Raw genomic sequence first — 26,007 nt, 5'->3', positions numbered from 1 at the left:
AACTCAAAAGGGAAAAAAAAAAAAGACGCTACTTTGTCACACAATCCAGTTATTCTGAAACAAAGATCTGCAAAAGAGGAAGTATTTTGAGCCGTGCGGCGACGTCATCACATCGGCAATCAGTAGCCAAACTTGACAAAATGTTTATAAAACTAGTGCAGTCTCTTTTCAAGAGAGTTCGTCCTCACTGTTAGATGGGTTGATAGTGTATATAAAAGAATAGCAATGGGGGAATATAACCAGCAAGAGCAGCCTTCTTACACGCCTTCCGAGCAGACTGCTGCTCCGCAATACACGCCGCAGCAGCAAAAAATCAGTCAAGATGGTCAGTTTGACGAGAAGCGGTCGGACCAGACGTTTGAAGAAGCATTCAAGGTTGAGAAGCCGCGGTTTAATGATCTGTGGGCACTTTTTCTTTTGATTGGAGTTATTGGCGGGTTTAGTGCTGTATCGGGCATCTGCTTGAATGCGTATGCTGCGCACCACTCGTTCTTTGGAGGCGGTATATATGGTGGACAAGAGCAGTTTAGCTTGAATACCAATACGATTATATTGCTTGTATTTGCAGTAGTTATTGGATTTGTCATATCGATTGCGTATTTCTTGGTTGCGCGGATGTTTACGAAGCAGTTCATTTGGATAACTGGGATCGTGAATGTCTTGCTTGGATTCGCGACTGCGATTTATTATTTTGTGGAGCACTATTATTCGGCTGCCATTGTGTTTTTGATTTTTGCAGTTTTTGGAGCGTGGTGTTTTTACTCGTGGATTGGTCGGATCCCGTTTGCGACGCTGATGTTGCAGACTATAATGGACGTCACGCGAGCGTACCCGTCGATTTTGTTGACCTCGTTTTTGGGATCGCTGGTGGCTGCCGCGTTTGGCGCGTGGTTTTCGGTTACCTTGGTGGCGGTCTATGTGCGATATAATCCTACTGAAGGAAGCGCTAGCTGTTCTTCTAGCGGGGGATGTTCACATGCCACTCTGATTGGGTTATTGGTGTATGTGACCTTTGCCGGGTACTATATATCAGAGGTGATTAAGAATATTATTCACACGACAATTTCGGGAATTTATGGATCGTGGTATTTCTGCTCTCGCAGCACGCAAGGAATGCCTCGATGGCCGGCACTAGGCGCATTCAAGAGATCAATGACGTACTCTCTCGGATCGATTTCATTCGGAAGCCTGATTGTCTCTATTATTCAACTTCTGCAGCAGTTGGCGGGATGGGGTGAGCAAGCTGCGCGCAACGACAATAATATGATTGCCGTGGCTCTCATTTGTGTTTTGCGATGCCTGATTGCCGTCCTACAATGGGCGGTGAATTTCTTCAATCATTACGCCTACTGCTATATTGCGCTCTATGGGTCAGCGTATATTCCGGCGGCAAAGGAGACATGGAGGATGATAAAGGACCGCGGCTTTGACGCGCTGATCAATGACTGCCTTATTGATCCGGTGTTGAATCTCGGCGCCCAGTTCGTCGGCTACGTTTGTGCACTATTTGCATATCTGTATCTAAAGTACACCGCGCCGGCATATAACTCGTCTGGAAATTACAACGCGCCAGTGGTTGCGTTTGCATTCCTGATTGGCTTGCAGATTTGTAGCATTGCCTCAGTGCCTATAAAGTCTGGTACTGCCACCTTTTTCACTGCCATGGCTAGGGACCCAGAGGTATTGAGGTTAAGTTATCCAGATCTCTATCAGAAGATTGTACATTTGTATCCTCGAGTGCAGCAGATGATTCACTCTTAATGTAATATTTTAATGTAATAAGTTATTTGAGAAGAGAATATAATATGTTTTAACATCATCATTATCACTGTTATTATTATTATTATTATTATTAAGAAATCAAGCACAATTACATAAGTGAGATCAATCGCCGAAAGGCAGATCATACGAGGGGTCGAAGAGCAAAACACGCCACCGATCCGAGCAGCCGAGGTGCAAGTCTTTACGCGGTGCCAGTCAGACAAGTAGCAAACTGGTATTAGTACATATCATCACCACAAATACCAGCATGATCGCATTACCAAAGAAGAAAGAGCGAGAAAAGAGAAGGCGAAGAGCAGTGAGAAGGGGAAAGCGGAGAACCGGGCTGAGTGTGGAGAGAGTTCCGGAAGAGGAAAGTGCAAGCCACGATAGAGTTTTTGTTCAGAAGCGGCAGGCCGGAGGAGGCTCGGAGTAGCACTTAGAGACTGCTAATGTTATGTTATTATAATCTACAATTGATACAAATACAAACTAATGGAGCAAACCACAGTCACTGCGATGTATATAGATGTATCTCGGTGTGTTATATGTCGGTATAATACCGCAACATGGTTTTGTACTTCCCGGCTATTTTGATAGGGTGGGGTCAGAACGCCCGCCGGAGCGAACTCAGCTGTTCCGACATTATCCCGGATCACATGGTGAATGTTTAGATGTGGGGTTGCCCTTGCGCATCTTGCAGAAATGTGCATTAATCCAAGTGTTTGCCAGATAAGTATTCGAAGCACGAAGGGCAGATAATTGAAGTGGAGTTAATTATCGAGACTAAGAATACCAGGACAGCGTAGATAATTAGTTACATACGCACAGATAAGTGGATGACATAATCCGGAAAGAGCGAGGGCTAGGGTCCCCACTCTCCTCTCTCCTCCTCAGCGAACTAAAACTACTCTGCCTCAGCCATAAAACCAACCACCCACCCCGCCCCCGCCTTGCCTCTTCTTCTGCTTCTTCTTTTTCTTTCTTCATTCAAATGCGCAAGTCCCGCTCGACGGCAGCTCTTCCTGACGCCATCAACAACATCGACTCTGCTCCTCAGATGCTCGCCGTACAGCACATGCCCCAGCTCCCGCAGCCCCAGGCCTTGCCACCGCAGGCAACATCCTCTGCTACTTCTTCGACTTCTGGCACAAACTCCGCGCAAGAGCTGCCTCGTCCCTACAAATGTCCGATGTGTGATAAGGCATTCCACCGCCTCGAGCATCAGACCCGCCACATCAGAACCCACACCGGCGAGAAACCCCACGCCTGCGCTTTCCCCGGCTGCCACAAGCGTTTCTCGCGGTCTGACGAGCTCACTCGGCACTCTCGCATTCATACTAATGCAAACCCAAGGAGGTCCTATAAAGCGGCTTCGGAAGTGAAATCGGCGCCGGCTTCTAACGTGTCGTCGCCGCAGCCTTCGCCTCCACATGCGCATGCCTCCTTGCATCAGGCTGCTCCGGGTGTGCAGACTTCGACCGCTCCTATTGTCCAGAACCAGAGCGCTCCAAGTTCTATTGGTCTTGCTCCCATCTCCAGTGCTCAGCCTGTAGCTAATGCACAGCCTGTAGCCAGTACCGGCGCCTCTGCTGCGACTGCGGCCGCCGGCCCGGGTGGTCTCCCGTTCGACATGCACATGCTTGCTACTGCCGCATCGCAGCAGCTTGAGCGCGAGAACTCGGTGCACTCCGCCCACTCGCGATCCTCGCTCTCGATCCTCTCTACTGCATCAGTATCTCCGCAGCAGCACCTTCCTCCTCCTCACCTCTCCGCTCCGGCATCGAATTCGTCGTCCCCGTCAGGCCTGCACCATCACCATCATCACCACCATCACCATCGCTTTCCCGGCCTTGCGCCACTAACTCCATATAACGCTTCACACGGCATGACTCGTCACGCCGTCGATGACGATCTCTTCGGCCCCCGTCAATCGAAGCGTTCACGACCAAACTCACCCGCCTCGACTGCCCCGTCATCGCCTACTTTCTCACTCTCAGACTCGCCTACACCCGAGCACACGCCACTAGTGACGCCGGCCCATTCGCCGAGATTACATCCGCGCGAGTTGGAGGCTTTACAAGGCGTGCAGTTGCCGTCGATCAGATCGCTCTCGCTGCGTCACATGCCTCCACCGCTCGTGCCACTCGAGGTACCCGACATTGGATCGAACGCGACTACACCTGGCGGTTCGGCCTCTGTGTCGCGCAGCACATCAAGCTCGAATCTACGACTTTTGCCAATCTCAGACATTCTTTCCTCATCGCAGCCGCCGCAGCCGCCACAGCCATCTAGTAATTCCAATAGCCCAGGCGATATTTCAAAAAGAATCCTCCCCCATCCGACCTCGGCGCCTCAGCTGGGGATTACTACTTTGCCATCTATGCAGACCTCTCAGTCGTCTATGCAGCAATCGAGGTTGGGAATCGCAGATTTAATTCATGCTAGCGGGGCTGGGTTTGAGAGTAATGGATCGAGTAATGCGAGCTCGGTGTCGGGAGACGAGAATAATATGCGATGGCAATAAGTGGTTTTATAGAATGTGTGACACTATATTCGAGTTGTGTTTCAGACTATTTGATTTGTGTATAGGTGTGATTTATATACCGTGTTTGTATGCTTTTGTTAAGGGATTTTAGTCTTTAATTTAGTTTTCTCCTCAAGACTGGGTTGTTCTTGTTATTATTATAAAGGAGGTCAAATGTGCTTATAGAATAATTGTATTAATATACTCCTCTTTTTCATTATGACCAGCAAGAAGAGACAAATTTCGGTATATCTCTCTGTGTTTACAATACTGATAACCGGACGAATACGAAAAAAAAATATATATACATATATTTATATTTATATACAGAAAAAAAAAACATAAAACAAAAATACAGAAATTGAGACGAAAAGCCGTACGTAAAATGCGAAAACAATGTGGGGATGTGATGACTGGATAAAAACGGAGACGGAAAGTGGGGGTGGGGGCAACAATTTTGAGATCTCAGTATTATCTGCATATTCCCCTTTTTTTTTCCTCCTTTTTTTGTGCACAGCAGTGTCTTTACGTAATGTGAGTTAAGTATTAACTACTATTATCCTTTGATTATTAAAACAAAAAGAATAAAAAAAAATAAAGATTATGGTTGAGAATTGAAATAGGAAAATTAGGCAATGAATCTATCATAAATCGGGGTTGAATATGAATACAACTATATGATCCCTCTAATGAGTGCATTAATCAGTCCTGTCTGTATTATTTAGTATATTGTATGATACAACTTTACAGCGCGACGCCCTACTTATATAGACACAAATAACCAATCTTTCATGGGAGTTATCCCGATCGGGAGTAGATACGGCTGGCATCCCCGGCAATACAGTACTCGGATATGTTGATCATTTCATATATAGAGCGACAAAGCAAAAATAGAAATGGTATCACGGCGAAGACGACAATAGCACGTATTTCGACTTGTCTTTTGCATCAGTGTAGATTATTCCTGTATAACTTCTTCCTTCGTCTAGTTGAGTTTTCTCAATTTGTTGCGGTTGTGGCGGTAGTAGCGATTGGGATTGTCTGGACGTTGATATAAAGGCGTGCAACGAAGTTTGCCCCGACTGCTGAAGTAGAGCAAGCTTCTGCTCTTTCTCGGCATGTACATCCTTCACAGAGGCAACCTTCTTCCGGGGTGGCGAGTTTGTACTCTGTTGTTTATTGCCAATCGTCAACCCCTGTCCGGCTGACGGCATATACCGCCTCTGCTCAAGTTTCTTTCTCGCAAGCTCGCCTGCTCCACTTATCACTTTGCCAAACCTCCTACCTTCTCCATCACCCCAAAGCGCGCCTGACTCTTTCGTCAACAGCGATACTTTTTGTGTTGTACTGTTACTCACAATATCAAACGCCATCACTTCCTGCCTCGGCCTACCACTTTCCTCACTATCGCTCGTAACAAATTCCCGCACGGCACTCCCTGAGACAAACGAAGAGGCAAATCCTGCGGTGTGTTTGCTAAGCGTAACAACCTCGCTTGATCGTTTGCGCCTCCAGTTATTCGCTCCCGAAGGTATCCTTCGTCTAGCTGAACTGGTAGAATATAAATAGTATTCATCTTCATACTCATACTGTTCGTCGATAGAGTGTGTAAACCGCGCTTCCTCCACGTCTTGCCAAAACTTGTGATTCTCGGCCTCGATTGCGACACTATCATATCAAAATTAGTAAACTTCACTATTACGAATATTTTTATAATGGAGGACCCACACCACTCCTTTCGTGCACTGGCAAACCTCTCCGAACTCGGACACTCCCTATTGAGAATATTACCAAGACTTTTGACGGCGGTATACGTGATAACTGGTTCGTCCTTTCGAAAATACGTAGCAGTTTCGGGCGTGATAAATTGCGACTGCTTTAGTACTCCACCCGAATCCTTTGCAAACATCGCCCCAGCTCCAGTTGCTAATTTAGGATATGTGAGATAAAGTAGACCTTTAGCTCGCGTCATTGCCACGTAAAGCAACCTTCGCTCTTCATCCAATCCGTCTGGAACCGACAACGAGTGTGGAATTGACCCCTCATAAACCCCAGGAACAAACACGACAGGCCATTCCAGACCTTTGGCTCCATGAATTGTAGATATGGTCACGACAAGACTCGGATCGACATCATGCGCTTCTTCCTCACTTGGCGATAAATTCATCGTGGCCAGAAATCTACTAAGTACATCTTCGGCAGAGGATGAGAGTATGCCATCAATATCAGGTAATCCAGGTTCTTCGGGTGCTCTCTCAAACTCGCGTACTTGAGCCATAAAATCCTCAACATTTTCCCATCGCGAAGTCCACGTATCCGAATGGTCATTCTGCAATACTGTCTTGTAATCGAGTCGCTCGACCAGCATCTCGACAACCTGCGTCAGCGCATCGTGCTTTTCAGTAGCTAGCACTTCATCGCATGATTCTATAATTTCTACAAATTTTGTCAACGCCGTCTTGATCTTTGAAGTAACTTTAACCTCTCCTCGCAACGCGCGCTCGATCGTCTCCCACAATGAGATTTGATGCGCATTACTATAATTAAGCAACACAGCCTGTGTAGCGCGACCGATTCCGCGCTTTGGTGAATTGAGAATTTTCAATAATGAGGGACTCTTGCGGCTCTTGATCACAGACAAATAGCCAATAAATATCTTAACTTCCTCGCGCTCCCAAAATCGAAAGCCACCAACAACTCGGTAATCTATGCCGGCTTTTGTGAGACCGGATTCGATAGGTCGCGTTAGTCTTGCTGTGCGAACCAGAATCGCAAAGTCCGATGGCTTGAGCATGCCACATGATAACGTCAGCATGCGCTTTATCTCTTGCACTATAAACCGGCCTTCTGCATGCGAATCTGGCATGATCATATATGACGGCATCGTTCCCGCGTCATGGTTTGGCAAGACGGATTTTTGAATACGAGTTACGTCCTGTTCGATTACTGCCAATGCAGCTTTTAAAATACCGCCGCTGCTGCGGTAATTTTCTTCTAAATTAATTACTGTTGTGCCGGGAAACTCATCACGCATGCGCTGTAAATTTGTCGATTCGGCTGCTCGAAAAGCATAGATTGATTGGTCGGGGTCACCAACTATTGTAATGTTGTGCCGGCGAGTAGCGAAGCATTTCATCAGTTCGTATTGAACCACGTTGGTATCTTGATATTCATCTACCAGTACTGCCTTGATATTTGAAACCACTGACGGATGTCGCTTTAGCAAGTCGACACATGTAAGCAATAAATCGTCAAACTATCTCAATCATTAGCGTCTTCTGTCTTTTGCTCTAAAACTATTCCACTTACATCCAGTAGTTGTGCATCCTGTAGTCGCTCTTGATATGCCTTGTAAACTTTCAAATCCTCTGAACGCATCACAGAAGATATTTGAGCATCGTCCGGTAGGAATGCGCGACTCTTCATGTTTGAAATTTTGCCCTTCACCGCCATCCACGCGCGCTTGTCACTTTCGTCGTCGATATCCTTCATAATTGTCTGCACGAAATGTAGGCCATCAGTCTCGTCTGCGATCTGAAATCCCTGTGGTAATCCAATTAAATTTCCGTATTTTATCAGATATCGCCGAGCAATCGAGTGAAATGTTCCCAAAATCAACCGATTAGCCACCGAATGCCCGACCAAGTCAGCCAGTCTTTCGCGCATCTCGTTCGCGGCCTTCACTGTGAACGTCGTCACAATCATATCGCTTGGGTGCACACCCTGACTCAATAGAAATACCACTCGAGATATCAGCGTCTTCGTCTTGCCCGTTCCAGGTCCGGCTAGGATTTGCAGCTGTGAATCTATCGGGTGTGTCACACTCGCTGCCTGTGCCGCGTTCAAACTCAGCTTCAGCCGTCGTGTCGGCGTAGCGCTTTCTTTCTTCTTCTTCTTCACTAAATTCGCATTCTCTGAACTCCCAGTAACCGCAGGCTGTATTTGCATCGGAAACGCATCAGATGGAGGCTGTAATGTCAGCTCCTCCTCATCGTCAAAGAACTCTTCAACTTCGAACGAAGTGTCTTTCGACGTCTGCGACGAATGATTATCCATCATTTCCCTTTATCTATTGTGTTTTTCCAAAGTAGTATCTGTACGCTCGCCATACCCGTCGTCGCTTGTTGCTCAGTACAAAATGTCAAGTGCATCACCGACGCGCGCTCGTATAACTCGCGCGACGCGACGATATAAAAATCACGTGTACAATCACGTGAATTGATATCGACCTATTCTAACTAAAAGGTTGGATGCCGGCCGGCCCTTAAAGGTTTTTCCATATTAAACTGTCGCAGCATAAAAGCTGTACAAAACCGGAAATATGGGTGAAAAAGTGCAATATGAAGACCTGGTTGAAAATATCGTCGATGGAACGGTGAATGCGCACAAGTTATATTGTCCTTACAACAATTGCTCGAGTTTGATCTTGTCGCCTGGAGTTGGCGTTCTACAACGTAGACCCAAGATTCCAAAGGTATCATTCCGATTTACTATTTTGATCACTGCAAATTTTAATACTGTGAGTCAGCTGATCTGATCGTGTATATCTGCAGGAGCAATTTCCATCGAAAAATATTGAGGAAGTGAGATCTCAAGACACAAAAGAAACTATCGAAGAACTATCAGATGAAGACTCAGAAATCTTCTGGGTCCTCACAGATCCATTTCAATTCGACAACCTCGGCTTCAGCAAAAGTTCGACGACTGGTATCAAGTATTTAGCATGCGCCGACTGCGATCGTGGCCCTTTGGGATACCATGATTCCAACACACTCGGCGAGGACGGGAAAGGCAAAGCCGAGTATCTACTAAGTGCTACAAAAGTTCTTTATAAGCAAATTTGATTAATCCAAGCAAGTATGTTTTGGATTAGTATTGAGCTGCGAAGTATGATGTTGTACATGATTTGGCGTATAGGTTTGCTTTTTTCCATATACATATTGAATTTATTGATGAAGACTTTGAATAAAGCGCGTTTTAAAATGCAGTAGACAGACTAGATGTATTTTGTAATTGCTCGGCTTTCTTCGTTCGCGGAATATGAAAACTCAGTGACCAAATACTAATTAAATTAGAAGATAAAAGATCAAATATTAAGCCCGGTCGAGACAGGCCCAATAGAATACATACAGAAAGAAACTTGAGCAAATAAGAGGAAATTTCAATTCACTGGCAGTGCCAGAGCCAACACATATCATTTGAGCCAAGACTGAGATTTTCTTATCTCTACTCCCTTCCCAAGCAATTACACAATACGATTTCGAATACGGATATGGTCAGTACTTTTAGAGCACTGATAGTGCACAGACAGGATATATTGACATGTTAAAGCCAAACGGTGTTTAAATGTTCAGCAGCTGAATGCAGTATCTTCCCAATATAATTAATTGCATTGACTAAACTGATAATAGCAAGCCTAGGTAGAACACGACTCATGGAAGCTTGTTCTTTGTCTACGCAATGTTCGGCACAGTGAAGACTCAATCGATCGGTAGTCATCAACTTAATCTTCGATATCGTTATCGCCGGTAGTGGTGAGCTGCTACCTCTCGAACCTACAAGAGATAACGTGAACTGACGGTGGGGAAAAAGTAAAACACCGGATCTCATGCATACTCTACGATTGGCCCGGCTAGCGGCAAACACAGATATCAGTTACTTAGCTCTTCGAACTGGTTCCAGCGCAGTCAAGCTTGGGGCCTAGGAGTACGCTCGAGGCCGCGCACGGCCGCGTGCGCGGCCGCGCGGTCGCGATAAGCAGGTGCCGCTAATCGAACGTGTTGCAGCTCTAGATAGACAAATAGGTGCTGCGGAGGGTGCGGAAAGATGATTTTGTCTGACGGAATGTGGAAGGATCAGTGTATATATGTAAGTGACGATATTGACTGACAGGCGCAACTCTACTATTAATAAGAATAAGTATAAAAATGAGTCTCTTACTCTACAGGGAGCGCTTCCCGCTTAAATGGAGTCGGTGATGAGTCGGCATCCGCATTCAGCTATAAGCTATCTATGGCCTGCCAAAGCCCGCCCTCTGCATGCTCTCTGGCCCGCCAATTGGGGATCTTTCGGTATTAAACATACTATGCTAGATGCACGCCATATTCAGTATATGTTGTAAAATAGAGACCCCTCCTAATCCATAATCAGAAAATTATATAGGTTTATAAGTAACAGTTCATTCTCGCTGCATCCTCGCTGCCTTGGCAGCAGCTATCGCATCGCCATCCGCAACCTTGAACAAGACCGGAGTTTTATTCTTGGAATGAATTCTGAGCGCATATAAACAGACCTTACTATAAACATCTCGAAAGTAATATCCTGCAGTAACAGTACTGAGCAGGCCGATTCTATCGAGTCCATCACTTTCGATATTTTTCCTTTTGAAATTTATTAGCTCAGGCAAGCTTGTCCATGTGCCGGCAAATGCAAATTCAAGTACGCTGACCAGGTATTCCACGCGGGTGGAACCTAATTGGCCCAGGTTTCGTGGACCGGGCTCTGTTGCCTCTATCTGCTCAGCAGCAAGTGGATTAAGTAGGGCTTGCATTTGCTAACAGCCTCGTGTATTATGCTTCAGCTTACAAATTATTTAGAAGAAGCCCTTTATGACACCCATCACCACTTCGAAAACCAAAAAACTGCATCTATGCACAAGAGGAGAAGAACTAAAAGGTACATTGCGAGCGATAGGCGATAAGGATCAAAATAAAGCTAGGGCGAACATGGACCGTGCGTTGAAGTTCAAAGCCCGCTCAATCCCTGAACTCAGCCCCAGGAGCGAATATCCGCGGGGTCCTACGCAGCAAGTTAATCTGATTGTATGTCTTGTGTATTTCTTCTGATGCTTATCAGCGGGCCATAGTGCAATCACTCAATATCTGTATGGAAGTTATGTGAAGACTGCAAGGAAATGATAGCAAAAGGCGAGTACAGGCTGTCAGTTCTTAAACCAGACTAGTCAAATGGGTCTGCTACATTAGTCTTACTCAAAGTTGCTTTGTATTTCTCTTGGCACGAGCGATAGGAGGCAAAAGAAGGAACCGATTGAGTCGCCGTTGCACCGCATAATTTGATAGCCTGTCTATACAACTGTCTGACTCGCTATCGGCAATCGAAACTTGCATCTGGTTTTTATTATCTGCTCAGAAATCTTGATGTAGGCGTTCGTTCAGCGAGCTCGTAGTGCAGTGGTCTGCACTGCTGCAAACATATGGTCTGTGATAGGCACGTTCTTGCTATCTCTGGGCACCGACCATGACCGGTCCCCACTCAGACTATCTATCTTTCCGTCGTACTTCGCCTGAATTTGGTTTCGGCTGCAGATTAATATCTTTTTCTTATCGTCTGCATTTGACTCTGACCTGTCAGCTCGTTAGCGCAGTCAACAATCTTCTACTATAAAGATGTTGACACTTGCCATAAGCACCCTCTCTCAGTTCGTAGCTGCATTGACATTTCTGTCTTCCCTCCTGAACTTCAATCCATAATGAAGGTAGGTTCTTCTTTCCGTTTCACCGTCTATGATTTTGCTAATAGAAATTTTTTTAGGACGACTACGACGAGAAAATCGTCGGTGTCGATATCGCCGAGTCGCTCAATGACTCGGACTCCTTTGCAAACTCCAAGGAGAAGTACACTGTCGCTTCCTATTCGGCTGATGAGCGCGAGTTCATTATCAATCACATTGCCAGCTCGCCATCATTGAAGGATCTCATCGAAGGTGACCTTGACTATATGCTCGAGAAGATGAAGGAGATGGATGCTGCCGAGGCCATGGAGTGGGTTGTTGAAGCTATAGAAGACCACACGGGCGACGTGAATTTCCCGGATACTAGCATGGAGCAGTTGAAGCTTCTTGCACAGGGACAAGAAGCTTCGGGTCTTGACGCAGATACTTATGATGTTGATCTCAGACTACAGGCTTCTGTTTTCAAATACCACTCACCCTATGCTGAAGTGCGAGCCGTCGTCAGCCCTACCGACGATGTCGACATGCCTTGCGAGACTCTGCGTGCCTACCTCGTTGGTATCATCTGGGTCGGTGGTGGATCGTTCATTAACGAGATGTACCATCAGCGCCAGCCGTCGATTACTCTTACTGCCACTGTCTTCCAGATCTTGATTTATCCCTCAGGCAAGTTCCTTGGCCGTATTCTTCCTGACAAATCCATTGGCTTTGGAAAATGGAAGATGCAAGTGAGTCCTGGTCAGTGGACTTACAAGGAGCAGATGTTGGCTACCATTATGACTAACGTCGGATCGGGTTCGTCTAACTTTTTCCACTACGGTCTTACGATGCGTCTCCCAATGTTTTTCAACCAAACTTATGCCGGATGGGGCTTCATGTTTTTAATGGCGTTTGTTACCAACTTTTTTGGATTCGGACTAGCTGGTATTCTGAGACGTTTTGCGGTCTACAATCCCAAGGCTCTTTGGCCAACTGTTCTTCCTATTCTCCAGCTTAACAAGACTCTTCTTCTTCCCGAAACCAAGCAGAGAATTAATGGCTGGACTGTCTCCAAGTACAAATTTTTTTGGATTGTTTTCATTGCCTCTTTCATCTACTTCTTTTTTCCCGATTATATCTTTACCGCTTTATCGACTTTCAACTGGATGACTTGGATCTCACCTACCAACAAGAACCTTGCTTTTGTTACAGGATCAAAAATGGGCATTGGCATTAACCCCATCACTACATTTGATTGGTCTGTCATCAACTACACTACCCCGCTTGTGATTCCCTTTTATGCAGTAGCTAATCGATACTTTGGTGTTTTTGTTGGCGGCCTCGTTGTCTTGGGCGTTTATTACACAAACTACAAGAACACAGGCTACTTCCCTCCCAACAACTCGGCCGTCTATGACCGCTATGGGTCAAAGTACAACATGTCGCGCGTCATTACTTCGGATAATCTCTTTGACAACAATCTCTATAGAGAGTACTCTCAGGTTTACATCGGTGCTGGTAACTTAACCATGTTGGGTGCATACTATGCGTTGTACACTTGTGCGTTCACATATATCATGATGGGCGAATGGAAGACAGCCTTCCTAGCTTTCAGGGGCGTATACAAGTCATTTTTTGAAAAGAGGGGCACTAGCGCATATGCTTCTTTCAAAGATCCTCACTCTCGCATGATGGCCAAGTACCCTGAAGTGCCTGACTGGTGGTTTGTTGCTGTTTTAGTTGTTGCTATCGGTGTCGGTGCTGGTGCCATTTGTGGATACCCCACAGGTACTCCGTTCTGGGCCATCATTGTTGTCATCTTGGTTTCGGTTGCAATTTTGATTCCGGTTATTATGGTGTTTGCTACTACTGGATACCTGATTGCTTGCGATACTCTGACAGTCATTATCGCCGCCTACATGGTTCCCGGAAACGCCACAGCTTCACTTCTTTGTCGTGTGTTTGGTTACAACACCGATGAGCAAGCTGAATCATTCATCTCGGACCAGAAGCTTGGCCACTACGCCAAGATTCCTCCTCGTGCTGTTTTCCGTTCACAAATGATTGCCGTAATCTTGCAGTGCGTAATTACCACGTCGGCTGTGATTTGGTTGATTGACAATACTCCCGATATTTGCACTTCCACCCAAGCTGCGCGTCTTGTTTGCTCGTTCCCTAACCAGCTCTACTCCAACACATTGTTGCTTGTAAGTAACAATCCGTTTATGACTATATTTATTTTTTTACTGACTTTTTCTAGGGTGTCGTTGGTCCTCATCGCACGTACGATGTCTTGTATCCTTTATTGAAATGGGCGTTCCTTCTTGGAGGTATTGTCGGTGTTAGTTTCTTCTACCTTCGCCGCTACTTCTACAATATACTCAAGTACTTCCATCCTGTCCTTTTCTTGGCTGGTGTGACTCGCTATGGTGCTACATATAATTTATCTTACTTTACACCTGGTTTTTACGCCGGTCTTGGGTTCATGTGGTTCATTCGTGGTCGCTATCTACAGTGGTGGACAAAGTACAACTACATTCTTTCCTCCGGTCTCACAGCTGGTACTGCCTTTAGCGGTATTGTTATCTTTTTCGCGTTGCAGTACACAAACACCAAACTGAAATGGTGGGGAACAACCGTTTCTTCAGCTGGTGTTGATGGCGCAGGTATCGCTACTTTGTTTGCGCCACCCGTTGAGGGCTTCGGACCCCCAATTGGCTCGTGGGAGTAAATGAAGTTGTATTATGTTTTAATTTATCGACATTTTTGTTGCGTGGTGTTTCTCTTCCTTATTCTTTGCTTTAATATATGGGCATTGTTCTTTAATTAATGTAATAATCCTCTTAGTATTAGGCTGTTCATGATTCTCGGCCATGCACTTTGAGCTCTGTATGTCATAGCTTCAGATTGGCAAAATATATAATAACCCTTCAGGGAATCAATTTGTAATTATTCGGTTGTACGATTCCCGGTTGCATGATCTCATTATGTCGTATGCTTTTGATAGGGCCACCAAGAACTACTGAGTAGTGTCAGAAGAGCAAGACTGACTATACGCACCTGCGGCGTCCAGACATCATTCTCCAGAGCTTGATACTATCATTAAATGTTGATTATTGATGCTCTTGCTAAAGAAACAGATTAAATCAATCAAGACATTGGCGCAGGAAGGAGTAACCAAAGTATCCCAAATAATGGCGGCCAAAATCGGTAACTATGACTATGAGTTTAATAAAGCCTCTATTCTCGCGAAAGATTCGGTTCCTACGGAATCAGACAAGTATCTTTATCGAGCTATCGCTTTGACATAGATTGTGGCCTCGAATTTAAGTACTCCCCGACAGCCGCGAATCAAAAGCTTGAATTATATTCATCTATCACGTTATTCAATTCGTCTCAATTGCTATGAATCTTGCATTGCAGATCTTATACCATCTCACAAAATGCTTCGTCCCACTTCTGATCTAGGGGTCACAGCAGCTTCTCGAATATCTTCCTAGTGTTATATATCCCCTCTAACATATTCGTATCGCGTCCCTGACCAGGCACCCAAGTCGCATGAGCAAAATCAATAATCTTAACCTTACATACAAATTTCTCAATTTCTTCATCATCTTCAGCAATTTCGTTGTTATATGCAGGAATGTTACTTCCCGCAAATGAGATTCGTTCGACAACTTTACCATCAACTTGTATAGTCTCGCCAACAAGTTCCACCTCTTCTTCACTTTCGCTTTCCTCTTCTGCAGCAGATGCCATCTTTTCATAAACAAGAGCCTCGTCAAAAGCGGTGATGTCACCTTCGTAAACGATTAATATGCTAGCGGAGTACATTTTCGATTCTTCAGCTTCCAACACGCGTGCCATTTCGTCAATTACGCTCAAAATCCGCTTGATAATCTCTGTTCTCCTTTCGGATCCTAGAGCCTCAGGAAAAAAATTCTGAAATCCTTCAAGAATATTATCTTTAGTAAACTTGCGTCCGTAAAGTTTGTCATAAGTCACAAACTCGTCTTTCAAAGGATCCCAAACTTTCATCCCCGCAATCCTAAATCCTAATGATCCGCTTGTAGTCTCGGCTGCGACAGCGTCCAGTCGAGCAGCTTTCTCGGCACTCGCGCGAGAATCCCATAATTGACGACCGAGCTTGATATCGATCACGGACGGCTTCGAGAATCCCGCCGTCGCGTTCTCGAGCACGATTGCGCGTTCGGCATCTTTGATCTTGTGAGTTAAACTTGAATTTGTTGCTGAATCACAAGCCTTTGAATCTTCTTGTGTTTGTTGTTCGGACAATTCGAGGGTGCCGTAGAATTGCGGCGCCAGTTTGGCGAATGCGGGGTGAGAGGCGGCTAGTTGTTGGTAAAATTCAATCTCGTAAATTGAAGCCGGCTTAATGATTACTGAACCAGACGCATCCTGCAATACGCCGTCATGCCCTGCAACTTTGTTGTCGAATGAGATGGCAGATGAGAGGTCGATTGACGGTGCCTCCATTGCTTATAGCGGGTCTTAGTGAGAGATGAAGAGAAGAAGTGTAGCGTTCTGACACAATCCTGTCTTGGCGCGGCTTAACAGGCAGCGTAATCTCTACGTACTATCTACATAGTGTAAAGCACATTCAATTTGATAAATTTATTTCATAATCAGACATTCCTCTGGCACGATCTTAAATCTTCAAGATAACTTTTCCTGTAGACTTTCTAGTCTCCAAAGTTTCGGCGGCGGTAGCATACTCAGCCAACGGATACTCTTTAAAAATCGCAATATTAAGTGTTCCAGTCGACACCTCTTTCCACAATAACTTTGTATAGTACTCCAATTCCTCCGGTTCAGTGATATAATTAAACAAGGTAGGTCGAGAAAGTTTAAGGTTCTTGGCAGTCAAGATCAGTAGGGACACAGGAGGAACAGGACCACTTGCGTTGCCAAACACGACCATTGAGCCCTTTCGACGCAAACTAGCTACGGATGCGTCAAAAGTAGACTTTCCGACACCGTCAAAGGCTACATGGACACCTTTTCCTTCAGAGGCCTCAATGACTTTGGAAACATAATCAGGATTTTCCTGATAATTTATCACCGTCTCTGCTCCGGCTTTCTTCGCCAGCTCGGCTTTCTCGGGTGTAGACACGGTTCCGATTACGTGCGCGCCAAAGCCGGAACAGAGCTGAGTGAGAAGTAATCCCATTCCCCCTGCAGCTGCCTGAATGAAAACATAATCTCCCTTTTTGACTTCGTATGCCTCCTTGACAAAAGTCAAGGCAGTCAATCCTTGCAAAAATGAGGCAGCCGCAGTCTTGAACGATACATCATCGGGAATCTTGCTGATAGATCCTTTGGCCGAGGTAGCTGTATACTCAGCAAAGCAGCCGGCAGCCAAATAAGCAACTCGATCACCGACGGCAAAATTCGTCACCTCGTTACCGACGGCAACGATCGTGCCTGCTGCTTCGCGACCGGCGGTGTGGGGAAAGTCGATAGGATAGAGAGCCGAACGGAAATACGAGTCAATAAAATCTAATAGTAATAAAGCATTAGGAAGAGTAATCATATTACAAGTAAAGAACCACATACTCAGTCCGGCGTACTCGTTCTTCACGAGAATTTCTCCGGCCTTGATCTCAGGAACCGGAATATCAGTAAAGTTGATTACCTCACGCCCGCCCTTCTCGGGGATGACAATTGCTTTCTGGGTAGTCGGGAGAGACATCTAGATATATGTTTTTAGCACTATAGTTCAAAACTGGCACTGATTAAGGCGACGTACAGTGAACGTGGAATTATGATAGAGAGAAGCGTGATACGGTGGGGAAATGGGATGGAAGCTGATAGAGTTTGCTATTGCGTTATCCCGCGTTGATCTACGCACTGCCCATCCACTCACTTCCTTGACCACTCTTGTCGCACTGAAGCGAATTGAATACATTATAATCTAATCACCTCGCGACTGTGCGTGTACTGTATGGCAACTCTAGAGGCGTAAACAATGTCAATATCATGTCTGTAGAAAAAATGCGTTTTAAAAATCACAGGTTATATGCTGATAAGATAACACAGCGCACGGGCTATCAGCAAGCTGGCCTCTCTTCCCAGTAGTCTCGTAAATCTCAGCTTTCCAGTCCAACCAATTATTCTAATTAACAATGTCTTCCTCGTCAAAATCAACTACACTGGCGCCAAACAGACCGTCAACAGTGCCTGGGTATGTTGGGGTTTATGTATTTATTGAAGACTCGAGATGTATAGATGACTTACGAAATTGCTTTTACAGAAGTGTTATCCGCGCGCTGACGCTGTTTACCGCGGCCATGGTCATCGCGCCTCTATTTTCTTTTTACTTTTGTGTGAATTATGTATTTGGTGTGTATTTTATAACTTGAAGATGATATGAGGTACATAGGGACTAATATGAGTTACTGTGTAATGTAGATGGAAATAGCCAATGGGCAGGATTAGTCGCTGCTCTGGTTGCCAATGTTGTGGTTCTTGGATATGTTGTTTTTGCATGGAAAGAGGATTCGAATACGTTTAAGGCTGAAGGCGAGGAGACTAAAAAGTCAAAGTAGTCGGGACTTGAATCGTCGATTGCTGTGAGGTATGCGATGAGATAAGACGGTGCGAGTATTGTTTTGGAAGGAAACAAGACGTCGAAAGAAAATCTCTGAAAAGAGAAGAATTAGTGAAATAGGCATTTTTTTAGGGAATTACTCTCAGGATATGTGAGGGGGATAATCATTCAATGTACAGTATTGTGAATATGTCAAACTTGTGCTGCGATCTCATAATTTAATAACGCTGAATCATAAATTGTGAAAAGCAAGTAGATTCTCAGAGTTGGATATAGTGCATTATATTATCTTATGGTTATTGGATAATGTTGACTCAATAATGAATTATATGATGCTGTTTGATAACGTGAAGAGTAAATTTCACTACTATTGGTATGTTAGAAATAGCTTTATTGATATGTAGAGGTAAACATAATGACAACTTGATTGACATAGAAATATACTTTCAATAAAATAAAAAATCCAAGTCAAAAGCAATCAAATTGTTTGGGAAGCAAACTGAGTTATTATGACTATGAATATGATGAATATGGATAAGATTAATAAAAATCAGTGTGGTTCGCTCCGATGTTGGGACTTTACAACTTTCAGATAATCTACATCCAGCACCACGTCATCGCTTTACTGTTTACATATCAGTCAACAGCCAGTTTTTAGTAATATTTTGTTTAACTAATCGGTTCTAAAAAAGTCATATTCGAAACGGTATGTCGGATCTAGAACGAAATCTAATGAAATCAAAGATTTCCGAATCATCGACATCATCAATGTCATCATCAATCACGGAAGAAGACGAGGCATCGAGTAATGAACCAGAAATTGAAAGCACTAAAACGATAAAAGGCATACCAAAATTTAGCGGTGAAATAAATTTAGGTCAGGAATTCAAGCCGCCGCGCAAGTGAGATTCGTTTTGACTAGAATTGTTAGAAACACGCTAATAAGAATATCCCAGTCGTCCACCTAAATTGCGAGCATATACACCAAGCAAATGGTCCGAATATTGGTCCAGCGAAACCATAGCCGCATTATCGACACCAGAGTCAAAGTTCAAGATTTATTATACTCCACCATTGACAAATTCAAAGGCGTGGTTTTTGTTTCATCATGGTGCAGGTTCATCTGCTCTGACGTTCTCTGCGAGCGCAAAGCTCCTACATGACGCATTACCGCACGTGGGTGTTGCCGCCTTTGACGCGAGAGGGCACGGAGATACAAGCGATACGGGAGACGATGCAGATCTAAGTCTAGACACTCTGGCGCGAGATTTCGTACACGCTGTTGCGCACATTTTTCAGTCGCAAGAAGAGAGTGACGACTGCGGTGAGGTCGTCTTTGTGGGCCACTCGCTCGGCGGCGCAGTAGTGACAGAATCTGCTCTGAGATTTGCCGAGCTATGGCTTAGTTTGCGCAAAAGGCCAGTGATTAGCGGGGTTGTTGTGGTCGATGTCGTCGAAGGATCAGCTTTAGAAGGACTGGCACACATGCGTACGTATCTGGGTACTCGACCGCCGTTGTTCCGATCAGTCAGCGACGGCATTAAATGGCACGTTCAGACGCATACGGTGCGCAATGCCGAGTCGGCGCGCGTGAGTGTGCCGCCCCTGCTTCGAGATACCGGGAATGGCAAGGTCGGCTGGCGGACCGAGCTGGGGGCTACGGAGCGGTACTGGGCGACATGGTTCCAGGACCTGAGCACCAAGTTTCTGCGGGTGCGAGCTGGGCGGATGCTTGTTCTTGCGGGGACGGACAGGCTGGATAAGCCGCTTACGATAGGGCAGATGCAGGGCAAGTACCAGCTCGAGGTGCTGCCGGAGGTCGGTCATTTTGTACAAGAGGACGCACCTATGCGGTTTGCCGGATTGCTAGAGGGGTTTTGGGGGCGCAACCGGCGCGGGGCCGCGCTGGAGGTGCAGCGGGCGCTGAATGCGCATGGCCAGGGAGCAACTGCGAGTGCGGTCGCAGCAGGCGGAGTGCCGATGGCAGCGAGCATGCCAAAGCAGTGAGCTTCGAGAGCAAGGGCAGATGCTACCAGATGACCGATGTTGTAGAGGATAGCGGGAGAATAGAGATGGTGTACTATATAATAATCAAGAGCAGACTAATATATTACTAATCATACTGAACTCACGTGAGCAAAAGAGAGATGCGCTAAGGCGGTGGCGCTCACATTCAGAAATAGCAACAATAAACGCGAGGGGCTTGTGCAGGACGATGCTGTGTCAATAGAAATTATACAGCTGTTCTGCCATATCTATTACTATTACTATCACTAGTACTACTACTATTGCCATACGCTGTTATTGCTGTTGTTAATGTTGATGTTTTGCTGGTGCTGGTGGTGTAGCATAATTATTCTATTATCGCACTATTATCATCATCGTCTCGTCATTGCCGCAAATATATGCTAGCGAAAGCTTCGTCCGAACAGCTGCCCATTTTCCAATTTCTCCCTCACTACTTGTTCTCTTCTTTCACAAGAATTATAATATAACAGCAACATCATAGACATCAGTTATAGATTATCGTCCGCATCATTCTCATCATCCTCATCTATCATCCTCGTCAGCTGACCGTAGAACCCGCCCGAATACTAAGCCCCTTACACGTCACGCTGCATACCCTTTCAACCCTAGTCCATTTTGGGACTAGCGCGCCTCATCGCTGTCCGCCCCTATCTGAGCCAGTCTCGCGCATAAATACACCCGCCGCCCGTTCTTGCTCTCTCTCTCTTTCTTCTCACTCTATTTCTACTCACACATCACTGCTTTCTTAACTCTCCTACTTTCTACCCACTTTTTTTTCACTATGTCTGCCGCTGTCGGTATGTTCTCAGATGCTTCTTCTTGTCTTCTTTCTATCTCTTTTCTGACTTGTCACTTGCAGAACCCGCTGCCGTCGCCGCCCCTGTCGAAGAGACAGTCGTAGAGCCTGTTGACGAGACTGTCGCCGTTGCCGAACCCGCTGGCGAAGCCATAGCCCCTGCTTCGGCATCTGCTACCTCTGCCGCAAAGTCGACCAAGCGTCACTCTCTCTTGCCTTCTGGCTTCGCCGATAAGATCAAAAAGATTCTTCACAAAGCCTTGCCCAAGTCAGAAAAGGAAAAGGTCTCCGCCACAAAGACCACAGAGACCGTCATTTCTGAGCCTCCTGTGACTGAGACCGCGACCGAACCTGCCGTCGAGACTGCTACTGAGGTTCCCGTCTCAGACGCAGAGGCTGCTGTTGTGGAGGCTGAGCCCGAGACCGCCAAATAGATTGTCTTGTAATCGTCTATTTTGTATCTGCCATCTTTTTTGTCGCTCTCAGTTATTTTCCATCTTGTTAAATGACCTAAACTTTTTTCCGCAACTAGTACAAGCTATGCTTTGCTCTACATGTTGCACTGGCCTTCGCTTTTTAATTTTCTCCTGTTCTTTTTTTTTTTTTGAATTTGCTTGAGTGTTGTGCATCGAAATTCGTTTCTTCAGGTTGCAGTTTGCCATTAATAGGGCGATTATAGGGTGTTTCTTTCGAGTCGGTTATTCGTTTACTTTTCTGAAGGCAGTTTACTTGTTTTTGTTTCGGTTACAACAACTACCTTGGTAATTTCTAATTAATAGTAATTTTAAGACGAAAGATGTTTCGTCGTTTGTATAGTATAATAAACGCTATTCTTTTTCTATATATATATATATAATGCTATTGTGTTGTGATAATCTTCGTAACTCTAATTTCTTCTGCTTAGCGCGATGCTGTGGCTGGATCATACAGTAGCGCAGCGCCAGTGCAGTCGCCACTCTTGTCGCTTCCGGAATAACGAAAGACGATTACATAAGTGATAGAAAAAAGAAAATATAGAGAATGAGTCGAATCAAGAAGATTATTTAAGAAATATTTAAAAATAAGTTTATTCAATATTTTAAATAGAACTGGTCTAGTTTTTCATAAGCTATACTGAAAGATGTTAGCTCATATAAATATGATAAGCATGTCAAATAATTTGTATCTGCAAGTCTCTCAGTTTCATTAAATCAGTAAATTTTTTTGAGATCATTTGGTTATCACACAGTGTGAATATTGTTGTAATCATCGAGACTTGCACAATACTTGTATTTTTGTGAATTTCTTACCTAACAGAAGAGAAACAGTCAAAAGACTATCGTAGTTTAGAACAGAACTCCTAATGCCATGTCAGTACTTTAGTCTTCAAACTCTGATCTATATGAGGAGACAGAGATGAGATCCGACACTTTCAAAAAATATATTGTACACTGAAAGAGTTTTCAACATGGATCTTATGCCCGCACGTCGTTAGACTATATTTCTTCATTTCATCGTTCTGTCTCCTCTATACTCTACACACTAATTTCGGATGCATATAATTACCTACATTAAGTATCATTAGTATTAACTTCCTTATCCCGCTAGAAAAGAGAAAAAAAGTGAGATGCGCTCATACAAGGCTGAAACTTGAATGCTTGTATATTGTCCGCATGAGTTATTCGGAGATGGAAAGATGATGGTATACAAAATAATCATTGCGCTTCTCATTCTTTACTCCTCTTTTCGGGTTAATCAAGATTGAATGTGCTTACCTTTATTGAATGTAAATACTGCTGAATGCAATGAGGAATGTAGAGAAAACCGCATCAACAGTGAAAATTTGTAGTGGTGGTGTAGGGCTCAAGGCTGATTGGTTAGGGTACAGTCATTACAAACACGTATAATATATGATGACAAGCACGTATGGGTTATGATACGATATGCAATTGCAAGATTGTAATAATGAAAAATAATACAACAAAGCGCTGATATCTTCAACTCTGCTATAAACTATCCGTAAAAGGTCAAGTATTCTCAATAAACATTACATAATCGTCGACAAATCTGTAGAGTAATTGAATTCAATGTACGCAGCCGACCGCCGCACAGCTAAAATTCCACAAAAATCATTACTCACTCTTCCTCCACATCAGCTTCACCACGCAAAATGTCCTCACAAGAATACCTCTCGACCAGGGACTCGTCTCCTCCATACCTCTCCTTTGAGGCAACTGTTCTTAGGGGTCTTGCCCCGGGAGGCGGTCTCTTCATTCCTGCCGCCATCCCTACGCTTCCGTCAAATTTCCTCTCCGAATGGAAAGATCTCTCGTTCGAAGAGCTCGCGTTCAACGTCTTGTCGCTCTACATTTCTTCGTCTGAGATTCCTTCAGCAGATTTGAAAAAGCTGATTGCTGCAAGTTATTCGACCTTCCGCGCACCACAAGTCACGCCTCTGGTGCCACTCGACAAGTCCAAGAAACTTTACCTTCTTGAACTTTTCCATGGCCCCACATACGCATTCAAAGACGTTGCCCTCCAATTCGTAGGAAATCTTTTTGAATACTTTCTCACTCGTCGGAATGAAGGTAAATCATCCCACGACGCATCTCGTGAACGCTTGACAGTCGTTGGTGCAACCAGTGGCGATACTGGCTCTGCGGCAATTTACGGTCTGCGCAATAAAACCGACGTCTCAATCTTTATCCTCTATCCTCAAGGTAAAGTCTCGCCCGTGCAGGAACTGCAGATGACGACTGTCTCAGATGCGAATGTACACAATTTCGTTGTAAAGGGGAACTTTGACGACTGTCAGGACATCGTCAAATCATTATTTGACGACAAAGAATTCAACGACAAGCACCATATCGGGGCTGTCAATTCGATTAACTGGGCTCGGATCCTTGCCCAAATTACATATTATTTTTACTCGTATTTTTCCCTTGTCAATCAATCTGGCGACGAGAATCCTAAAGTGAAGTACGTGGTTCCGACAGGTAATTTTGGCGATATCTTGGCTGGTTTCTACGCTAAACGAATGGGTCTTCCTATCGAGAAACTTATCGTGGCGACAAATTCGAACGATATCCTCGACCGATTTTGGAAATCTGGTGTATATGAAAAGAACCCATCAGCAAACGATGGCCAAGACGCCGTAAAAGAAACTCTTTCACCGGCCATGGACATTTTGATCTCTTCAAATTTCGAACGTTTATTATGGTACTTGGCCCGCGAAAACATTGCTTCGTCAATCACTGAAGCTGGTCAGTTTCTACAATCATGGATGGTAGAACTCAAAACCACAGGCAAAGTCACCGTTCCAAAGCAAGTACTCGCTGCTGGTCTCCTTGAATTCTCCAGCGAGTCCGTCTCTGACCAACAAACCATTGAAACAATCAAAAAAGTTTACTCGCTCACTGCTGATAAATACATCATTGACCCTCACACTGCCGTCGGTCTTGCCGCCAGTCTACGTCATGTCGATGGAATTTCCACATACATCTCTTTATCAACCGCTCACCCTGCCAAATTCGGCGACGCTGTCGACCGCGCGCTCGCTGGCGTCGATGATGTATATTCTTTCGACAAGGTACTCCCTGAAGATTTCAAAAAGCTGGAATCTTTGCCTAAAAATGTCACAGCTATTGGAAAAGCTGACAAGGAGCTTGTAAAAACTGAGATTGAAAAAGCACTCAAGGAAGAGGGTATTGTATTTTAAATTTTTTTGAATCTACCAAAAGCAAAAGTTTTCTCTTTCAATTGTTTATTAATAAATTTTAGTAATTTATGAAGGAAATTAGTTTTCTCTCATTTATACATTCAATTTCTATACAAAAGAATATTTACTCTCACAAAATTACTTTTCAAGCATCTGAATACACAATTTCAAATCCTCTTCCAAATGAGCGTCAAAGATAAATTACAAAATTGATGACAGAATCTGAACATAACCAAGAACAACATAAAACAACACTAAATAGCAGTATTAAAAAAAAAAAAAAGCAAAATACAGTAACTCTTATGTTTAAGAAGGCCAAGAGCACGAGAAAGCCTATGTAAATAATCTCAAATCAGAAAAAAAAAATATCCAAAAACGTAGCAAAACAATAAAAAATTCCGAAAGAATATAAATAATGAATGGAAAATCTAAAACAGATCAACTACTATACGTTCCCCAAAACGTCACTGTGATAGCCATATAACTCTTGCCTTCTTGCTCCGCTATACTAGTAATCGTATAACTTCCTTCATTATCAGATGCCAACTCTCCTCGGCTAACGCTATCAATCCTATCATCAGATGTGAATGAGAATTTCCAGTGTTGACCAACTGGAGAGTTTGTTAGTGGTGCAGCGTACAAAGTTCCGGCAAAATTTGTACTATTCAGCTGCTGAATAGACACGCGCAGCAAATAAGTGTTACTATCATCACTCGTAATGGTTAATCCATCGACTTCATCTTCGGTATTTGCAGTAGCGGTTGACGTAGAAGCCGAAATGGTACTACTACCGGCAATCACTGCCGTACCAGACCCATCTGGACAAAACTCGATCTGCCTCAGCATAGTAGGCGTACCTGCAATAGTCGTAAACACGCTCGTCGCTGTAACTTGACTCGCGTCTTCCGGAGTCGTAGATGTCGGCGTCGGTGCATCATCACGCTTCAGCTTTGCATTTCTTTGCTGATGCATATGCCCGATTCTAGCTGCACGCTTGGCCGCCGCCCTATGCTCTTCATGTGAGTGCAGGTTCTTTACTGGTACGTGTGGGAAATGCTTCTTTCCCAGTTCGGCACTGAAAAATGGAGAGCTCTCTCTCTTTGCAACTGGCCTTTGCGGTGATAGTCCACGCTTCGATTTTCGATGAGTGTGCTGCCAAATGTCGTTCGAAACCGGT

The 26,007-nt window shown here is 44.6% G+C and overlaps 11 protein-coding genes across 11 annotated transcripts; 7 read left to right on the top strand and 4 right to left on the bottom strand.

Annotated features, from left to right (window-relative positions):
* The first annotated feature begins 172 nt into the window (after positions 1-172).
* On the top strand, positions 173-1,822 carry V2V93DRAFT_374475 (plasma-membrane choline transporter-domain-containing protein). The gene has a single exon (XM_066911249.1). The coding sequence runs from the start codon at positions 226-228 to the stop codon at positions 1,759-1,761; it is 1,536 nt and encodes a 511-aa protein (XP_066763744.1). The 5' UTR covers positions 173-225; the 3' UTR covers positions 1,762-1,822.
* Positions 1,818-2,504, bottom strand: V2V93DRAFT_374473 (uncharacterized protein). The gene is made up of 2 exons (XM_066911248.1): positions 2,268-2,504; positions 1,818-2,207 (listed from the first exon to the last, which is right to left on the bottom strand). The coding sequence occupies exons 1-2, from the start codon at positions 2,472-2,474 to the stop codon at positions 2,013-2,015; spliced, it is 402 nt and encodes a 133-aa protein (XP_066763743.1). The 5' UTR covers positions 2,475-2,504; the 3' UTR covers positions 1,818-2,012.
* Positions 2,505-2,659: 155 nt separating this feature from the next.
* Positions 2,660-4,677, top strand: V2V93DRAFT_374470 (uncharacterized protein). The gene has a single exon (XM_066911247.1). It carries the CDS (start codon positions 2,756-2,758, stop codon positions 4,286-4,288), a length of 1,533 nt encoding a protein of 510 aa, XP_066763742.1. The 5' UTR covers positions 2,660-2,755; the 3' UTR covers positions 4,289-4,677.
* Positions 4,678-5,502: 825 nt separating this feature from the next.
* On the bottom strand, positions 5,503-8,462 carry V2V93DRAFT_76060 (P-loop containing nucleoside triphosphate hydrolase protein). The gene is made up of 3 exons (XM_066912786.1): positions 7,598-8,462; positions 6,017-7,544; positions 5,503-5,956 (listed from the first exon to the last, which is right to left on the bottom strand). Exons 1-3 carry the CDS (start codon positions 8,345-8,347, stop codon positions 5,661-5,663), a joined length of 2,574 nt encoding a protein of 857 aa, XP_066763741.1. The 5' UTR covers positions 8,348-8,462; the 3' UTR covers positions 5,503-5,660.
* A 96-nt stretch (positions 8,463-8,558) lies between these two features.
* V2V93DRAFT_374466 (Mss4-like protein) lies at positions 8,559-9,341 on the top strand. The gene is made up of 2 exons (XM_066911246.1): positions 8,559-8,762; positions 8,842-9,341. Exons 1-2 carry the CDS (start codon positions 8,610-8,612, stop codon positions 9,130-9,132), a joined length of 444 nt encoding a protein of 147 aa, XP_066763740.1. The 5' UTR covers positions 8,559-8,609; the 3' UTR covers positions 9,133-9,341.
* A 1,967-nt stretch (positions 9,342-11,308) lies between these two features.
* V2V93DRAFT_75824 (OPT oligopeptide transporter protein-domain-containing protein) lies at positions 11,309-14,663 on the top strand. Its single transcript, XM_066912785.1, has 3 exons — positions 11,309-11,783; positions 11,840-13,945; positions 13,999-14,663. Exons 1-3 carry the CDS (start codon positions 11,778-11,780, stop codon positions 14,467-14,469), a joined length of 2,583 nt encoding a protein of 860 aa, XP_066763739.1. The 5' UTR covers positions 11,309-11,777; the 3' UTR covers positions 14,470-14,663.
* Positions 14,664-15,129: 466 nt separating this feature from the next.
* On the bottom strand, positions 15,130-16,327 carry V2V93DRAFT_75815 (inositol polyphosphate kinase-domain-containing protein). The gene has a single exon (XM_066912784.1). It carries the CDS (start codon positions 16,233-16,235, stop codon positions 15,210-15,212), a length of 1,026 nt encoding a protein of 341 aa, XP_066763738.1. The 5' UTR covers positions 16,236-16,327; the 3' UTR covers positions 15,130-15,209.
* Positions 16,328-16,358: 31 nt separating this feature from the next.
* Positions 16,359-17,510, bottom strand: V2V93DRAFT_374457 (uncharacterized protein). Its single transcript, XM_066911245.1, has 2 exons — positions 17,316-17,510; positions 16,359-17,258 (listed from the first exon to the last, which is right to left on the bottom strand). The coding sequence occupies exons 1-2, from the start codon at positions 17,449-17,451 to the stop codon at positions 16,408-16,410; spliced, it is 987 nt and encodes a 328-aa protein (XP_066763737.1). The 5' UTR covers positions 17,452-17,510; the 3' UTR covers positions 16,359-16,407.
* A 374-nt stretch (positions 17,511-17,884) lies between these two features.
* On the top strand, positions 17,885-18,307 carry V2V93DRAFT_382188 (uncharacterized protein; the record flags this gene model as incomplete). Its single annotated transcript, XM_066912146.1, has 3 exons — positions 17,885-17,943; positions 18,013-18,101; positions 18,171-18,307. The coding sequence occupies 3 exons, from the start codon at positions 17,885-17,887 to the stop codon at positions 18,305-18,307; spliced, it is 285 nt and encodes a 94-aa protein (XP_066763736.1).
* A 596-nt stretch (positions 18,308-18,903) lies between these two features.
* On the top strand, positions 18,904-20,447 carry V2V93DRAFT_374449 (Alpha/Beta hydrolase protein). Its single transcript, XM_066911244.1, has 2 exons — positions 18,904-19,211; positions 19,266-20,447. The coding sequence occupies exons 1-2, from the start codon at positions 19,018-19,020 to the stop codon at positions 20,314-20,316; spliced, it is 1,245 nt and encodes a 414-aa protein (XP_066763735.1). The 5' UTR covers positions 18,904-19,017; the 3' UTR covers positions 20,317-20,447.
* A 2,767-nt stretch (positions 20,448-23,214) lies between these two features.
* V2V93DRAFT_374446 (tryptophan synthase beta subunit-like PLP-dependent enzyme) lies at positions 23,215-25,014 on the top strand. The gene has a single exon (XM_066911243.1). It carries the CDS (start codon positions 23,283-23,285, stop codon positions 24,828-24,830), a length of 1,548 nt encoding a protein of 515 aa, XP_066763734.1. The 5' UTR covers positions 23,215-23,282; the 3' UTR covers positions 24,831-25,014.
* The last annotated feature ends 993 nt before the right edge of the window (positions 25,015-26,007 follow it).

This window comes from Kockiozyma suomiensis, assembly GCF_038497685.1.
Source record: "Kockiozyma suomiensis strain NRRL Y-17356 unplaced genomic scaffold V2V93scaffold_14, whole genome shotgun sequence".
Classification (NCBI taxonomy): Eukaryota; Fungi; Ascomycota; class Lipomycetes; order Lipomycetales; family Lipomycetaceae; genus Kockiozyma; species Kockiozyma suomiensis.
This window is presented reverse-complemented; position numbering and strand designations above follow the sequence as displayed.

What these genes read in the sequence shown, in the direction of transcription:
- V2V93DRAFT_374475 (XM_066911249.1), top strand. Translation starts at nt 226, where the DNA reads ATGGGGGAATATAACCAGCAAGAGCAGCCTTCTTACACGCCTTCCGAG.
- V2V93DRAFT_374473 (XM_066911248.1), bottom strand. Translation starts at nt 2,474, where the DNA reads ATGCACATTTCTGCAAGATGCGCAAGGGCAACCCCACATCTAAACATT. An exon ending in TATACATCGCAGTGACTGTG is followed by an intron (nt 2,208 to 2,267) that starts GTTTGCTCCATT and finishes TAACATTAGCAG; the next exon opens with TCTCTAAGTGCTACTCCGAG.
- V2V93DRAFT_374470 (XM_066911247.1), top strand. Translation starts at nt 2,756, where the DNA reads ATGCGCAAGTCCCGCTCGACGGCAGCTCTTCCTGACGCCATCAACAAC.
- V2V93DRAFT_76060 (XM_066912786.1), bottom strand. Translation starts at nt 8,347, where the DNA reads ATGATGGATAATCATTCGTCGCAGACGTCGAAAGACACTTCGTTCGAA. An exon ending in AGGATGCACAACTACTGGAT is followed by an intron (nt 7,545 to 7,597) that starts GTAAGTGGAATA and finishes TGATTGAGATAG; the next exon opens with TTTGACGATTTATTGCTTAC. An exon ending in CAGTGCACGAAAGGAGTGGT is followed by an intron (nt 5,957 to 6,016) that starts GTGGGTCCTCCA and finishes TTGATATGATAG; the next exon opens with TGTCGCAATCGAGGCCGAGA.
- V2V93DRAFT_374466 (XM_066911246.1), top strand. Translation starts at nt 8,610, where the DNA reads ATGGGTGAAAAAGTGCAATATGAAGACCTGGTTGAAAATATCGTCGAT. An exon ending in GTAGACCCAAGATTCCAAAG is followed by an intron (nt 8,763 to 8,841) that starts GTATCATTCCGA and finishes GTATATCTGCAG; the next exon opens with GAGCAATTTCCATCGAAAAA.
- V2V93DRAFT_75824 (XM_066912785.1), top strand. An exon ending in ACTCCAACACATTGTTGCTT is followed by an intron (nt 13,946 to 13,998) that starts GTAAGTAACAAT and finishes GACTTTTTCTAG; the next exon opens with GGTGTCGTTGGTCCTCATCG.
- V2V93DRAFT_75815 (XM_066912784.1), bottom strand. Translation starts at nt 16,235, where the DNA reads ATGGAGGCACCGTCAATCGACCTCTCATCTGCCATCTCATTCGACAAC.
- V2V93DRAFT_374457 (XM_066911245.1), bottom strand. Translation starts at nt 17,451, where the DNA reads ATGTCTCTCCCGACTACCCAGAAAGCAATTGTCATCCCCGAGAAGGGC. An exon ending in GAACGAGTACGCCGGACTGA is followed by an intron (nt 17,259 to 17,315) that starts GTATGTGGTTCT and finishes TATTACTATTAG; the next exon opens with ATTTTATTGACTCGTATTTC.
- V2V93DRAFT_374449 (XM_066911244.1), top strand. Translation starts at nt 19,018, where the DNA reads ATGTCGGATCTAGAACGAAATCTAATGAAATCAAAGATTTCCGAATCA. An exon ending in GAATTCAAGCCGCCGCGCAA is followed by an intron (nt 19,212 to 19,265) that starts GTGAGATTCGTT and finishes AGAATATCCCAG; the next exon opens with TCGTCCACCTAAATTGCGAG.
- V2V93DRAFT_374446 (XM_066911243.1), top strand. Translation starts at nt 23,283, where the DNA reads ATGTCCTCACAAGAATACCTCTCGACCAGGGACTCGTCTCCTCCATAC.